At 52.7% G+C, this 15,873-nt stretch overlaps 2 protein-coding genes across 3 annotated transcripts in view; both read right to left on the bottom strand.

The window, feature by feature from the left end:
* Positions 1-4,713: 4,713 nt before the first annotated feature.
* On the bottom strand, positions 4,714-7,790 carry SUPT4H1 (SPT4 homolog, DSIF elongation factor subunit). The gene is made up of 5 exons (XM_064467622.1): positions 7,657-7,790; positions 7,039-7,145; positions 6,869-6,924; positions 6,608-6,661; positions 4,714-5,134 (listed from the first exon to the last, which is right to left on the bottom strand). The coding sequence occupies exons 1-5, from the start codon at positions 7,723-7,725 to the stop codon at positions 5,067-5,069; spliced, it is 354 nt and encodes a 117-aa protein (XP_064323692.1). The 5' UTR covers positions 7,726-7,790; the 3' UTR covers positions 4,714-5,066.
* Positions 7,791-11,098: 3,308 nt separating this feature from the next.
* The window catches only part of RNF43 (ring finger protein 43), a 59,902-nt gene continuing 55,127 nt past the window's right edge, over positions 11,099-15,873 (bottom strand). For both annotated transcript variants that reach the window (XM_064467620.1, XM_064467621.1), the window contains one exon: positions 11,099-11,230. In XM_064467620.1, coding sequence (XP_064323690.1) covers positions 11,187-11,230 — 44 coding nt within the window. In that variant the 3' untranslated portion in view covers positions 11,099-11,186. The remainder of the gene's footprint in view (positions 11,231-15,873) is intronic.

The raw sequence follows: 15,873 nt of genomic DNA, 5'->3' as shown, positions 1-15,873 counted from the left end.
TTCCAGCCCAGTGCCTGCTTTGGGCAGAGCCTGGGTGATGCACATCTGGTCAGGAGAAGGAAGGGCAAGTGCTACCTGGGATGCAGCAGGAGGTCCAGGGGAGCTGGGGATGGGCTAGATACTGTTGGGTTCTCAAATCCCTCCTGTGAGTTCAGTGGTGGTCTCACTTTGCCATTTGCCCCAAGGAAACGTGCCCTCAGCACCCCCAGTGACCTGCACCATCAAGGTGAGACCCCGCTCTGCCCCCTTCCGCGATGCAGAGCTGCAGGAGCAGACAAGGGAGGTGAGAGGTCTCAGCCAAGAATAGGTTTGGGACCTCAAACAGCTTCTTGTGTCTCTCCAGCCACCAAAACCTCAACTCTGTCTGCAGACCAGCGTGTTTAGTTGTGTCCACCATGAAGCAGCTTAGGGCCTCTTTGCAGAGAGCACCGAGCTCACAAGGGGTGGCAATACCATCTTCACATGCCCTTTGCAGGTCTACTTCAGGAACCGATGGCCCACCAGCCTGTCGCTCCTTCACAAAGCAGAGCTTCCTCCTTCCACTGCACTTCCTGAGGGACAAACACCCAGAGAACCTATCATACATCAGAGCTCCCCATTTTCCCTGCAGATCCCCACAGCAGGGAACATGTCCCAGTTCCTCGCCCACCCGCCTCTGTTGTCAGTACACCAGAAACCCCTTGGGGTGCACGTGGCAGCCTCATTTCTGCCCTGCTTTGAAAGCTTTCATAGCTGCCTGCACCGCCAAAACCTGCACCCTTCCCCTCTGCAGCCTGTCCAAAGGGCTGCTGCCGCCGAAAGCTGGCTGTGGGCCTCCTCGCCTCCCCACCACATCAGGCACACTCAAGTGCCTCGGTGGCTTCTGCCCACAGGCCCTAATGCAGAGGTGATGGGCGAGAAAGGCCTCCCGTTATCATCGTGCGCTGTGGCTTTGCCATCCTCGCTCCAGCAGCATCTCACCCTGGCCCTGGGCAGGCAGCGTGGGTACCACGAGGACAACCCAGGTCATCTTCCCCCGCGCCTCCACCCTGCCAAGGCCTCCTCAGCCAGTTTCCACGGAAAACAATTGTCAGCTGGGGTTTGGTTTGGGTTGTTTTGTTCCCCCCAGCACCTACCACCAAGGGTCTCCGTGCTTCTGTGGTAACCAGCCCTCCCAGGCACACAGGGACGGCTGAGGCACCTGGGAAAGTCTGAGTCCACATGCTGGAAGGCAGCAAGGCAGCAAGTGAAAGCGGATTTAGGGCGAAGCAGGCCTGCCCGATGCTGGTGCAGCCGGCCCCTTCACACCAGCACAGAGGTGACAACAGGGAAGGATGCCGCAGCATGCACAGAGCGTCCACGGGAACAAAACTGGGGGGGAGCTCACCCCACCTCAGCCACAGTCCCACCTGGCCAGAGCGCAACGCGCTCTAACACATGTGCCCCTTCATCTGAAGCCCAGCTTGCCCAGGCTGCAAGACAAAGGCCAACGTAAGCTGCCCTCATCCCCGAGCGGGGTGCGTGGGCAGGTCCCCGTGCCTGGAGCGGCACGCAGATAGGCCCCCGCGCAGGTGGGGACGGCTCGGCCGGGCATTTCCCAGCACCGCCGGCAGCTGCTTCACGTAGAAACACCGTGTGCTCTGTGGTTTTGGAAAGTCACTTTTCTCGCCCGGAGGGAGAGCCGGGGTATCGGTTCTCAAAACCCGCACGAATAAATCCACTGGCTCGTGCTTCCTGCCTGCGCTGCAGGGGGCTGCCCTGGCCCCCCCCACTGCCTGAGAGCTGCCAGGCTGCTTCGGATGCCAAACCTGCAGGATTTTCAGGCCTGGCTGAAATATTTTAGCGTCATTTGGTGCAGGGGGAGGAGCTGTCTTAAATTGACTCAGATCTACAGATCCCTGCCCGGTTGACGCTTTCTCTCCTGATTACAGCCCGGGCTGCTGCCGCACATTTTTCCTCCAATTTCTTCAACGTGAGAGCTCCCTGCCCTACTTTTCTCAGCAAATAAAGCTCTGCATCCATTTTCTTTTTGCTGCCACAAAACCCTGGCAGCTCCGGGCCTGGAGTCTAACTGAAATGCTCATTTCAGGTGCTTTGCAGAGGTCTAATGCTGAGCTCCGGCAGCCTGGGAGCAATGAATCACTTGGGTGGCGTGGGCTGGGAGATGTGGTGCACGTGTGGGCGAGTGAGCAAGCTTGCAGGGAAGAGGCTCACTGAGCCAGCCCGATTAGAGGCACCAGGTTGTCGGAAGCACTGCGAGCTGCTGCAGGCAGAGGAGGTGCAGCTCGCTCTGAAAGACCACAGGCCTTCAGCCCGTTTGCCTCGCTGTTCTGGCTCTACTGCCCTTGCACTGTGGCCCCCACTGGTCTTAACTCCATATAACCTCGAGTGGTCACACTTCCTAGCAAGGGGTAAGGTCTCTGTGGGGTTTACAAACCCCCTTGCCTTCCCCAAGAGGCTCAGTGACAACGCACGCTGCTCCCTACGGACAACTTCCTAAGCAAAGTTCCCAGGCTTGGGCAGTGACTGTCACTGCAAGACTGCAGCTTCCCAGGAAGGGAACCACCATGCCTGCAGACCCATGCCCAGAGCCCAGCCAAACAAGCCCACCCTGCCCGGGGTCCTGTGCAGAGCCCTCTTATCACCTCCTGTGCACTGTGCAACCAGGGGACAGGGTGGCCTGGGGCTGGGGAAGGGGTCCTGATGTGCCTCCCACATTGGAACAGCTCCAGCATGGCCATCCCCATCCCTGGAGCCAGGGAAGGGGGACGCAACCTGGGAAGTTAGCAGTGAGTGAAAGGTGCTGTGAAACGCAGCAGAAAATGGAAATGAGCCTCAGGCCTCTCTTGCTTAGGTCCATCTCCAGCAGCTTCACCCCAGCCCATCACCAGGCTCCAGCCCCGCTACCCAAAGCCGTGCTGCCACCCCGTGGCACTTGAAGGGTGAGGCTTTGAGGGCTGGGCACCGCCAGGGTGGTTGATCTCTATCATCCTCAGCACCCTTCCAACGAGGCTGGAGCCAAAACCTCACTCCACCGACCCATCTCCCTCCAGCTGGAAAAAGAGACAATCATCTTACCCTCCTTGAGCCCTTTCATTCTGAACCCTATCAGCTCTCATCAAGCTCACACGGCTGCCCAGACAGCACTGACTGTGGCTTTCCTGGACCTGGGGATGAATGTACCTCAGGGGGATGCCAGCTCACCCTGCGCCTCTCACAGTGCAGCTGGTCCAAAATTGCCCTCCAGAGCCCAGAGGCCCACGCCCAAAACATCTAAACCTGAGCACCCTGCAGAGTCGGGCCCCGGGCTGCGGGGACAGTTACACCTCTCTCCCACAGACCTGACCTACCGGGCATTTCCAAGGTACATCTCCTGCCCTGTCTCCGCAACCAAGCAAGCCTGGAGGATAATCATCAGGTAACTCAAGTGCTTTGGACGTTCACCAGGGATGTGTGAAAATCACAGTCAACTCCCTCTTCTGCCCGAGGACGTGAACTTCCTGTTCCATCTTCCCAAGAGGAGGCTCTAACCCTCAGGCCAGGGGCTGAAGCACTCTCTGCTCTTCCCACAAAAGGCAATCTACACCTGGAGGCGTCTCCTGGAGCCCAGAGCCCACCACCAACTTGACTCAGTCCTGGTCTGCAGCTAGCAAATACTCTTGGCTTCAGCATCATGTCTGCAAGTCCCCAAGAGAAACGTGGTTTAAGACATCTCTCTCTGCAGTGTTTAATCTCAGCTAATGCTACAGCCCCGCAGTGCTCATGGCAGTCTCTTCCAGCCACACATCTGCTCCAAAACCCCGCAGGAAGCCATGCTCTGGCTGACCTGTAGTGCTTACGCCTCCTTTTCAGGGTCACCTCTACAAAGCAGAGCAGGACAGAGAGGACGTCGCCGCCACACTCCTGACAGCATCAATCCCCAACAGCGACGCATTCCCTTTGCTGCAGCCACTTTCATCCCAGATCAAATGCAGTTGTCAGGCTGTATTAGTTTTCCACTGTTTGGCTATAGAAAACACAAATTGAGCTTTCCAGCTACAGGATTATCTCAGGAAAAAAAATAATTTCACAGAGCTACTGATCTAGGACTCTGCCCTTGGAGAAGCCACCTTTGTGATCGGTAGCTGCTGCTGAACTGGAACAAAACAAATTAAGCAAGAGCCATTAGTTAAGGAGGCCAAATCTCTCAGGAGCCCATGCAAGGCAGACACTATCCAAGATGATGCTTGAAACAGCCAGACCTCTACAAATAGGAGGCTGGATGGGTGGTTCCACCCCTGCTTGTCCACTCCTCCCCTCTGCGAGGCCCGGCGCTGCCTCCCAACCACACCAGCAGTGGGCTCATCTCACTCTGCCTGCCCTGGAGGCCAGCAACAGCCATTGAAGGTCCTTCAAGCTGCCTTCCACGTCCCGTGTACAGGACCCTGCAGGCCCAGGGCACCAGGACCTCCAGATAATTACCTCCACGTGAAATACTGAGCATCGTCTTACCTATTCCATCCAGCCGTGAGTTGTAAGGCACAAATCACTAGTCTGCAGCAAAGGACATCCCAGTTCTGCCAGGGCAGGACCTCCCTCCCTCTTGAGGAAGGAATGCGGTCCATGGTGTAAGAAGTGATGGCAATCGTAGGCTCCGAACAGTCTGGCAGGCAGGGGGCCGAATGCGAAACCCCTCACCACACCATCCACTCCCTGCGGCAGTGAAACTGCTGAATATAGAGATGGACTCAACTCTGACCAGGCAGTATGTTTTATTGAAGTAATTACACAGCTATATCCCAGCTCTCCTCTTTTCCACACCAACTGTAAAAAAGCTTGTCCATCACCATTAAACACCACTTCCCCAGACCTACTCACACCCTTCCCCTTGTCAAGGCTTAAAAAAAAAAGTCTATGGTCTGTGTGGGCAGACTGGTGTGGCTGAGTCCAGAGGTACTGAGCGAGAGGAGCCGAGCCAGCAAGCTCCCTCTGAGTCCAGGCTCGCCTTCCCACATCCTAAAGCTAAAAGGTTTCAGAGCGGTGCCCCATGTGCCCGCTGCCTCTCCGAACGCAGCACCGGGGAATCCTCCAGGCAGCACAAGAGCCCCTTAGGTTTTTATAGCTGTGTCTCGGGACTTGTACGCCACGCCACGGCTCTTCAGCTCTCGGACGATCCCTGCAGCAAGGAGACAAACAGATTTCAGTATTCTCTAGGGATGAGGAGCCCTGAAAAAAACTGGCTGCTCTGTCATACAGCCTTCATTGCCGAGATCAAAAAATGGAGGATCATCATCTTCATTTCTTCTAATAGAACTGTTAAGAGCATTCCCTCTTCTACTTTAAATGCCTCGACAGAGCTCCCAAACATCAACTCTTGTTTTGCCTTGGGAAAGACCCAGGTAAAAATCTTATTTACATTATTTCCCACCTGAAAATATTTTAATATTTTTGGTTGTACTGACCAGGTCAAGCTCTTAAGGGTACTTCTTATATCTTTCAGTCACTTCTGCGACCTGCCTGCATGTCCCACCTCCTCAGTAACCCCGTAATAACAGGGACAGCAGAACACCATGGTGTTCAGCGTGGCTTTCACCAGCGCCACACACCAAGAGACAGCCAAGGGACAGCTGGAGTGCAGCCTGCTGGTTACCACACTCCCCAGTCTTCTTGCTCACCCTGCGATGCAAGGAGGAGCTAAGCGAGGCCAGAGACAGCATCTCCCACATGCACTCCATCCGCCTGCTGCCCTGTGCTCCCTGCCTGCAGCTGCATCGAGCTCACACCATCATCTGCTGCACTCTGGTTATTTCGGATGCGCCCAACACTGTGCCAGCGGGCTCAGCTTCAAGCCTCACCATGGGCCAGCTCCTTCCCAATGCAGATGGTGGAGCTGAGGTCAGAAAAAAGGAGCCTGGGATTCCAGACACAAGCACAGCTTTCACCCCGGGAATACGGGATTGCAGCACTCCTGGGAAGGGGCACAGGTTAGGATTCTGCTCTGGGGCTACAGTCAGGGCAGCCAGATGATGCAGCTTCTGCATTACAGAGGTAAGGCCAAGTCTCTACACCCTCCGCTCCATTTATAAGCACACAAAAAACACCTTAATGTAAGGCCTCAGTGCAGTACGATGATGGAAAGGGGTATCTGCTCACCGAGACTGCCATAACACCACCCCATCTTGCAAAATTCTTTTCTATGGACAAACCTTCACGTTTCCCTGTAGCTGAATGGTTTGAAATGCACCCACTTTCTGGAGTCACCCTTTAATCACAGTTTATCCCTCTGCTAGCCTGCCTGGTATCACAGGTTTTAGTCAGCAGCATCTTTAATATCACCTTCTGGCAGGCCCAGTGCTGAATGACTGCAGGTAGAAAACCTGTTTGCAGAACCCTGAAACCACCCTCCCGTTCAGCACCTCCTTCTCGCAGTCACCCCTCTAATCCCTTCATCCACACGGTGTGTGCTCTGGTCACAATACAGAGTGTTCACTGAACCCCCAAACCCTGATTTCATCACATAGGTAGAGCGCAATGCACCGCCCAGTTTGTCACCTCGGTGGTGGCCACAGCCCTGACACCTAATGTGCAGAATAATCCCTCAGCTGCCTCCGTGCAGAAGCCTGCCCTTCGCACAGGCTGGCAGCGTTACCTTGGGGCAGGCGGCCGGTCACAGACACTGCATAGACACCAGGCTTGAAGTTACCTGGGGAAAAGAAAACACCGAGTTGCCCCACACGGCAGTAGCCAGGTGGGCAAGCATCCCTGCCAGCCTCTGCTGGTGCAGGTGGCCCCTCATGGGGGGCAGAAACCACCCCCCGCAGCCTGAGCAGCGACTCCCACTACCCCAGAGAAGGGTTGCATTGGGATTTGGGATCTCCGGCCCCCAAACCAGCTGGGAAAAACCACTCACTGATTCTCTGCCACTTGGAGACCCAGCTGTCCTCGGGGCTCATCATCGCGATGATCCTGCGGGAGGCACGGAGTGAGGGGATGCCTCCCGGGCAGGTGACCCGCGGTGCCACCGCGGCATCCCCAGGCACCCCGCGGAACGCGGCCGGCCCCGGCCCGGGCCCCACTCACCCGTCGAAGGAGGAGCTGGTGCAGTCGTAGACCATCTCCCGGTTGCCCTTCATCTGCAGGTAGGCGTCGCAGTTGTCGCAGCCGTCGTACTCGAACTGGTCGATGGTCTGAGGGGAACGGAGGCATCAGCGCGGGGCCGCGCCGGGAGGGACGGGGCGGGACGGGGCCCAGCCGGGCCCGTGGCGGCCGCAGGGGCTGGGGGAGGGAGGGGAGAGCCGGGCAGGGCCGGCGGGAGCCGGGGAAGGAGGCCCAGCCGGCGGGGAAGCGCCCGGAGGCCGAGGGAGGCCCGGGCCGGGGCAGGGAGGCCCAGGCCGGGCGGGGGACGGCCCGGAGCGGGGCGCGGGGCCGGGGCCGGGCGGGGAGCGGGGCCGGGGCCGGGGCCGGGGCCGGGGCCGGGGCCGGGCGGGGAGCGGGGCCGGGGCCGGGGCCGGGGCCGGGGCCGGGGCCGGGGCAGGGCGGGGGACGGCCCGGAGCGGGGCGCGGGGCCGGGGCCGGGCGGGGAGCGGGGCCGGGGCCGGGGCCGGGGCCGGGCGGGGAGCGGGGCCGGGGCCGGGGCCGGGGCCGGGGCCGGGGCCGGGGCCGGGGCCGGGCGGGGCGCGGGGCCGGGGCCGGGCGCACCTTGACGAGGGAGCAGAGCAGGCAGGCGCGGAGGTGCCGCAGGTCCTTCGGGACGGTCTCCAGCGCCATCCCGCCGCCGCCGCTCGCGCTTCCGGCGCGCAGGCGCAGAGCGGGGCCGGGCCGGGACTGGCGGCGGCGGGGCTCGGCCCACGGGGCCTGGGCCCGGGCCCGGGGGAGGGCGGCGGGAGCCCCTGGGGGCACCGGCGCCCGCGGCTCCGCTCACGGGCAGAGGCGGCCGCCAGAGCAGGCCCGGGCCCGGCGATCTCTCGCCCCACAGGGCTGGGCCCGGAGCCACCAGCCGAGCCATTTATTTCCGTGGGTTTGGGCCGAGGTGCCGCTGGCTCGGTACAATGAACAAAACCAGGCGAGCAGACCGGGTACATGGATAAATATATTAGTAAATAAATATATTTGTGAGCACATCAGCATATTCACACATCTTTGTTTCTATAGGACATAAATACACAGTTTTGCATATATATAAAACGTATTCTTCCTTTTTTTTTGGTCATAATTTATTCCCAAGCCCCGAGAGCCAGGACAGACTCGGCAAAACCAAACCAAACCAAAACCAAAACGAACAACAGAAAAACAAACTTATATTCACATTTCAAAAGGATCTGAATGTTACAAATGGGAGACCAGAGGCTCTGTGCGGGAAGGGGAGGAGGTCCAGCCGGCCCGGCCCACAGTGCCCACCCCGGCTGGTCCGACGGTGGGCCCTGTGGAAGGGCTGGGGCTTTGGTTTTGGGTAGAGGGAGTTCGGGATGCTCTGGCTTCCATCAGTTTTCATCTGGGACTTCAGATGCAACGAAGGAAAACGAGCTCTTCTTCATGGCAGTGATGCTGAAGGAGTTCAGTGACGGAGCCCACGGCATTCAAAAGCATCACCAGAAGGGAGAGGTGCAGGAACTGAGAGGAGCCGTTCCCCATTTTCTCAGATATTGCTTCTTCCCTTCCAGGCAGCCAAGGATGGTTGTCCATCTACTGAAGAGGATCTTGAAAACCACCTTCCCAGAGAGTTCCTCCCTCTCCTCCCACCTGAGAACCCACCAAGGTAGACCTGTACACTCCCATTCAGCTCAGCAAGCCCCAGGGAGGGGGCCCAGCATCTGGGATGGCCATTTTCTAGACGAAAAGGAGCAGCAGCATAATATCAGGAAAGGAAAACACTTTAAAGCAGGCATTGCCCTGCGCAGCCTGGTAATACTGCAGTAGGGAGTAGAAAGGGTGCGTTAGTGCTGACCACTTTCACTAAGAAGCTTGGGGCTTGCCACAGATGCAGAGCCCTCCTGGTTTTTTTAAGGATAAGAAGGGAAAGAGGAGGACTGCAAACTAGATGCTCGTTCCTCTGAGGCAGCGAAATGCATCCCTGGAGGCTCTCAGCCTTCTTGACTCCTACAGAAACCAGTGGGATCACCCAGACTTCATCATCCTCCCCTCTGTAAAGTCACCAGAGCCCTCCAGGATGGTCAAGAATGTAGGCAGCTGACTGAGACATGCCATGGACCACATGCACAAGAAGCTGAACAGGGGGAATCTAGACCTGCTCCTGTGTTTTTTTTTTTTCCTCTAGTTTAATTCTGACTTCCCTGCAAGGGAGAAAACATCTGAGCTTGTGTCTTCTGCTTGCTTTGTAGGACAAGCAAGAAGAGCCTGGAAAGGTTAAAATATAATTCTGTGGGGTTCTTTGATGAAAGAAATTCAGCTCTTCTGTAGGCTGAAAGGTCTTGCAGTGGCTGAGTCACTGGAGAAGAGAAATGAACACTAGCAAGGGAATAATGCTTTGCTTAAAACAGTGCTATTTGCTGACTTTTAATACCATCACTTGAATGTCAGTGACTGATTAGCAGCTGGGACAAAGATGGCTTTTTCAAAGACTAAGGGCAGCAAACCCCATAAAAAGCTTTCCTCACCAACAAAGGCAGGCAGAGGCAGGATTATCCTGAACTGGGACTACGTAACCAGTGGGCTTTCTTGAACTGCTACTTCAAAGGAAGACACAGAAAGCTTTCTGAGCACTGAGCAGATGGCAGAAGTCTGTCTCTGCCCCAGGTTTCAGATTGTCAGGAGTTACTTTCAGCTCCAGTGTGGTATCCTCACCAATGCTTGGTGCCATATAAATGTGCACTTCACGTGGGAATCTGGCTAATTCTTTGGCTTGAATGATCATTTAGGGCAATGAACTCGACAGTGTCATTCTCTGCTGTATAAAAACTGTTTGGGTTCTATATGTTTTGAAGTTGGCAGGTTTTATTTAACTTGAATGACCCCAAATTATAAGATGTAGGAAATAAGAACTAGTGACATTCCAAAAAACCACCCACAAATGGGATGAAAAAAAGTAATAAATTGAGATACTAGCGATTTCTCAAGGTTTCTCTCTCCATCATCAAAATGTTAGAAAAGGCGGAAGGGCATTTTGAAAAATTCCTTTTCAGGGTCATTTCAGGTTTCTCAGAAATAGGAAGATAAGGCTGGGTGATGGATGGGGCTCTGCTCTGCATCTATTATGGATGCTTTTGCTGGGAATTTTTGCTGTGTCTTGTGGCAACAAGGGAGGAAGGAGAGAAGCAGGAGCCACGTGAACGCAAGGATTTTCTGTGACTCCTGTCTCAGGACACAAACCTCTCTCAGGCTTGAAATATCCTCAAAAAAGTAGTTGCTCTTAACAGGGCTGGCCTTCACACCTATTCTGAGGGTAGGTGGAGGAGCTAGAGGATGAGTGAGAGACTTGTTCACATTGCCAGATGAGAGGGTGGATTCTTTGCAATGGAAAGAGTCTGACCCAGCTCCTTCCCAGAAATGTTGACATTGTCCCTGTGTCTTCACCTCTCTTGCTGCTGGCAAAACGCAGCAACTGGCTGAGATGGCATCAGCCGAGGGACAATGAAGTGATCAAAAGTGGTGAGAGCTGTTGGTTTCCAATGAAGTCAGAAGAACCACCTTGCAGGGCAGACCTGTGAGTGGTGAGACTGAGAGTAGCTTGTTCCTGTGTCTGAGAGTGGAGAAGTTAAATGAAGAAGTCTGGCTTTTGACCTAAGTGAGGAAATTAAGTCAGGAGCTACCAGGCCACAGAAAGTAATTTCTGCAGCTTTTGGTCTTGAAGGCTTTTTTATTTTTGAAGTGTTTAGCAAAACCTTCTGTGGCATGAACATGCCAAAATAGCAGCTTGCACTCACTCCGCGAGCTCTCCAGCTGGTGACTTCCCAGACCAGACTCTGAGCGAGCCAGCCCACGCAGATAGATGCCACAGGATGAAGATAGGCTGCCTGTGCCTTTAAAGGAGAAGGGGACCTGGAGAACACAGCTCTGTGATTGTGTGACCATCGCAATGTGGGACCACGTGAGGAGACCACAAGTGTCACATTGCTCATTTGCAGTCTGCATCTTGGCGTGGGCTGTGCAGGTCAGGGCTGGTTATCACGCATTGCCTGTGCAGAGAGCGAGACGTGAGCTCTTCTATGGCTGGTACGCTGAACTTCTTTGTCCACTCCAGCTCTCCAGTAAGCAAACAGGCCAGTGCTTTATTAAACTGAGTGTTCATGGACATCCTGGACCTCCTCTTCAGATCCTGCATTCAAAGAAAAGGAAAAAGAAAAGTGTCAGCTACAACTAGCTGAACATCCCCAGACTCTGCAGCTGCTGGGGTCTTGACCCTGCAATACAAAGAATGGATGCTGCAGTGAAAGCCACTAAGTTTCTCCCAGTATTTTGGAGGGGCTTTTGTGGCCACCTCCCCAGTCAGTTTATTCCTCTAAGTTAAAGCACAATAAAACATAAAGATAAGACGTCAAGCTACTCTTTAAATATTTCAGAACATACAGGCTAAGGGCATGATGTATCCCAGGGTTCACATCGCTACTAGATGTTTGCTTTTGATGTTTGCTCTTTGAGGAAATTCTCTACAGTGGTTTTAAAAATCGTTAGCGACAGAAAATAACACAGATTCATATTCACACAGTGTCCCGGCAGCACCTTCTAGGGGAGGGGACAACAACAACAGAAACTCCAGACAATAAAAGCAGGCTGCAAGTGATGTGTGCATGTGAGAAAGGGATGGCGCGTGTTTCATGGTGTTCAAGAGGTTGCATAAATTGTTTCTAAGTCCTGAACAAGCCAAATGCCATGAGTGGTGGTTGGCCACAAATGCCAGTCCCTCATGCCCAGCCAGCAAGGACTGCAGCCCTTTCCACCTGGTGAATTGACAGCTAAGTGCTGCGTAGTTTACTGTGAAACATTGAACATAAGGGCTGCCTAGAAATGGTGCGCCCCGAGGTACTGCTTCAGATAGTCCCGTTCCCTCAGTGTGAATGAGTGTTGACGCACACAGCACAGCCCCTTTCCCAGATGTCTCTCAAGTCTGCCCAGAGCTCTCATGCAGGGGCAGCATAGCCTGGCAAAGGCATACATGCATTATTTTTCACATTTCCCTTTTCCTGAATGTTCCTGAGATCAAAAGGAAACAAATGCCCGTATATTCATAGAGAGCAATTCAAAACAACTTTTCAAAACAGTCACAGCAAATTCTTGTCTGTTATAAATCACCAGCTGTAGGAACAGGACCTCTGAAAATTAAATATATGGGAAGAAAACAAACAAATGAGGGTCTGCTTTGAAAATGTAGCTAATTGACATGGGAAAATCAATGCACAGAGTGTGTTATACGTATACATACGTGTGCAGGCATGGCCAAAGTAGCAGAAGACAGAGTTTCAGCATATCTGGCATTTGTGATTTGTGTCACCGGTACATTGAATAAGGCATTGCCAACTGCTTCTCACGTGCACCAGCTTATGTGTAACATGAAAGAAACTGTACAGCTTCAATCTCTCTGTGATCAGTCGGGTGCCTTGAGTCTCAGCATTATTAAAGTATTTTCTGAAAACCATGCCTCTGTGAGTGTCCCGTTATACAAACAGAAAGAATGATTAAATAAAAGTCTTGAACTGTGAGAGGTGGTAGAGCCTCAGCTGCTGAACTGGCCATCGAGACCCACACAGGGCAATGACCTGAAGGAGAACACCTTGGTGATACAAGAGAAATCTTGTCCTTTGGGTATGAGGTTTTAATGGTGGTCTTCTTCTGCCCTCTCATCCCTTTCCCCCTCTCTAGTAAAGATCAAAGACATGACATGAAAGGGAATGGCTAAGAGGATGAGCAGGAGGTGGAGGAGAGGGGGAGGATGCTGACAGCGTGCTGCAGGAGGTAAGACTTCCCAGAGAGATTTCATCAGCCTGTGCTGGGAGAAATCTGGCTGTTCTGGGACATGATCCATGCGTGCTGGGGTGGTTTAGGAAACCATCTAGCTGTAACTCACTGCTAGTGGTCGGCCTTCTCTTAAAAGGATCCATTCAGCATTGCTTGAGGATCAATTCTTCAGTGAAGCAGCTCCCAGGTATCATCTCCCAGGCAAGAGAGGCAGGGATGCATCTTTATGCAAATCCCACCAAGAAAAGCCGGTGGAGGTGCTCAGGGAAGTGGCATAAACTCCAAGATCAAGTAAGCATCTTTGGGATCATCTGCGGCGCCTTGGCAATGGCTGCAGGCAGCCTTATTCCCTGCGATGCCAGCGCATGGCACTGCCTGCACAAGTGGAGTTTCTCCAGGGGCTGTGGACCAAGATTCAGCCTCACCTTGCTTGCAGCTGGGCGAGGTAAGCACACACCTGGAGGGTGCTGCATCCCACAGGAGCACCATCAGCTTCTGGAAACCCTGGTTCAGGGACTTCCTGAGCCAGAGAGTGTATTTGCATCTCTGCATTTGGTAGCTCTTGATCTAGGCTCTTGAACCTATTTTATTCCTGGCACCTACATCCTCTGGGCAATGAGCACCAGCTTCACTACACAGTGTGTGTTTCCTTATCAGGCATTTTAAAGCTTCTGGTTCCCGTTTGATGCCACCACTCATTTTGTTATAAGCACCAGTGAGTCTCTCTTACCTGCCTTCTCCCCTGCTCTCCTGATTTCATATCCTCTCTTTCTTATTCTCTGCTAATCATCTTCTTCCCACATGAAAGTCTCCATATTCCGGCTGTTTTCTCAGAAAAACCTCATTGTTGTGATTCCACTTGATACTTTTCTGCCCTTCTCCCCAGTCTGCTACATAATTTTTTGAGCAGCAGTGATCAGTGGTGGATGCTAGCTGTGAAAGCACCACAGACTTACGCAGCTGCATAGTGGCACTTTCTGCTTATCCCACATTTGTTGCCAGCTAGCTCCTAATAATAATTTGATTTTTACTTAGAAGCGGTTCTGCTCATGTGTGGCATTTTGTGCTACGTACATGGGATTTCATCCACTACTCTTATCACCGATAGCTCAGCAATGGGAGATCCTTCTGTAATGCTTTGTAAGCAGTTCCAAAGCCGACAAGCCTGAAGGATTTTGTCTTTTATAAACTTTGCTATCATCTCCTCTCCTTGTCCAGGATATTTGTGAGCTTGCTGAAAGATGCAGACGGATAACTCCACTGTCCTCTTTCTCCAAGTAACTTTCCTCCATTAAGACTGATCTGCACTTTGTCTCCTATTTTTTAGCAAGTTATTTACCTATGAGAGTACCTCCCCTTTTATCCTTTGAGAGCTTCATTCCCCTAAAAGATCTGTGAGGCGTTATCTCTCTCTACAAAAGATGTGTTGCCTCCTCCCCTGGTTTTCACATTTAGCCATGTGCCTACAAGTCAGACCTGGTATTTGAATTTTTAACAATTTGCTTGGCAGGAAAGTCAGGCTCATCATTCTGTGGCTTCAGCTATTTCAAGCTGATATTGCCCTCAGCTCTTCCTTCTGGCTCTGGGCATGGGTGACAGATTGCAGTCCGCGTTTGTGATTTAGCAGTTTTGTGCTTCAGCCCCTGCATGATGCCCAGGTGAGTCATCTGCAGCCCTGGCAAGTTGTTACTATCCACTTTATTGGGGAGTTTCAGAAATGCTCAAAGTGATGATTTAATTTATAAGCGATCCTCTACCCCATGCTCTGAATGGGAATGTGCCAGGGTGAGAACCTCCTCAAGCACTTCCATGCTGATCGCTAGTGCAATAAATTGTTTGCTCTTCTGCCGTGCAGTTACAGCCCTTGACCCATCCCTCTTAGACCGGTGTTGCTCCCTGGGCCTGCAGAGCCTCTGGCAGCCTTTTTCCTTCTGATGGAGTTGAAAACATTTGCATTAATAACCTCTCTCTTTTTCACAACTTGTTCATAGAAATCTTTCCTGGCCTGCATCACTGTGACTCTGCACTTAGCTTTGCACCCAACTCTTTTCTGATTTCTTTGTCTAGCCACACCTTCACTTTGGAGGAACGGCTTCTTGCTTCTCATTGCTCTCTCTGCTCTGCTGCTTGGCCAGACCTTTTGTGGGGCTTTAAATGATCCCTGTGCCCAAAAGCATCTTCTTCTTTTGACTGCTTCTTTTAGTATTATTTGAAGAAGATTCTCATGTATATGTACGCTCCTCTTTTGCAGCCTGTGCTAATGCAGTGTGTTATAATCCTAATACCATGCTCCTCCTACTTAGGTGCAATTGGGGATTTTTGTGTTACTTGTCATTGGACTTTACACTCTCCTTAATGCATCGTATCCCTCCCATGCCACCAGAAGAGACACACTCTTCTCTCTGTAATTTCACCTGGGAATTACAGGGTCCCACTGGTTTGTTTGTTTTTTTAACTGGGTTTTTGAAAAGTTTATGTCAAAACTTTAACTTAAAGCCAGACTTTCTAATTTATCCACTTATATTTTTAGCCTCACAGCATTTATTTTGAGGCAGATATGCATTTCTCCTTGGTCTCATTGTCTATTTTTTGTGTCCTGCTTACATGGGACTGTCTATTGAGAGTGTTCTTTGCTCTTTTTACTTGTTCTCTATTAATTTACACCCAGTCCTTTTCTAAGATAAAGAACTGATGTGATTATAACTCAGACGTCGTGTTATGTCAACCGACATGTTTTCAGCTTGATGGCTTTTCTGCAGAAGCCTTGCATGAGCTCCCACTCTCTTCAGCTGTCCTCAGTTCCTAATAAAGTTAAATCCTTCTGTTCTATGTAATTTCCCAACCTTACAAGGAGATTCTGACTCTCTGGCTGGCCCTGAAAGCATCCACAGCTGCAGTCAAACAGACATAGAGTCACACTGCTTTCAAACACATTGGTCCTGCTAGCTCCTGGTAAAGGGAGGTAAGAGGGAACGAAGGCTGTGCGTGCTTGGCAAAGCACGCTGG

Source organism: Phalacrocorax carbo, chromosome 17, assembly GCF_963921805.1.
Source record: "Phalacrocorax carbo chromosome 17, bPhaCar2.1, whole genome shotgun sequence".
Lineage (NCBI taxonomy): Eukaryota > Metazoa > Chordata > Aves > Suliformes > Phalacrocoracidae > Phalacrocorax > Phalacrocorax carbo.
The sequence above is the reverse complement of the archived record's forward strand: the minus strand, read 5'-3'. Positions and strand labels throughout refer to the sequence as shown.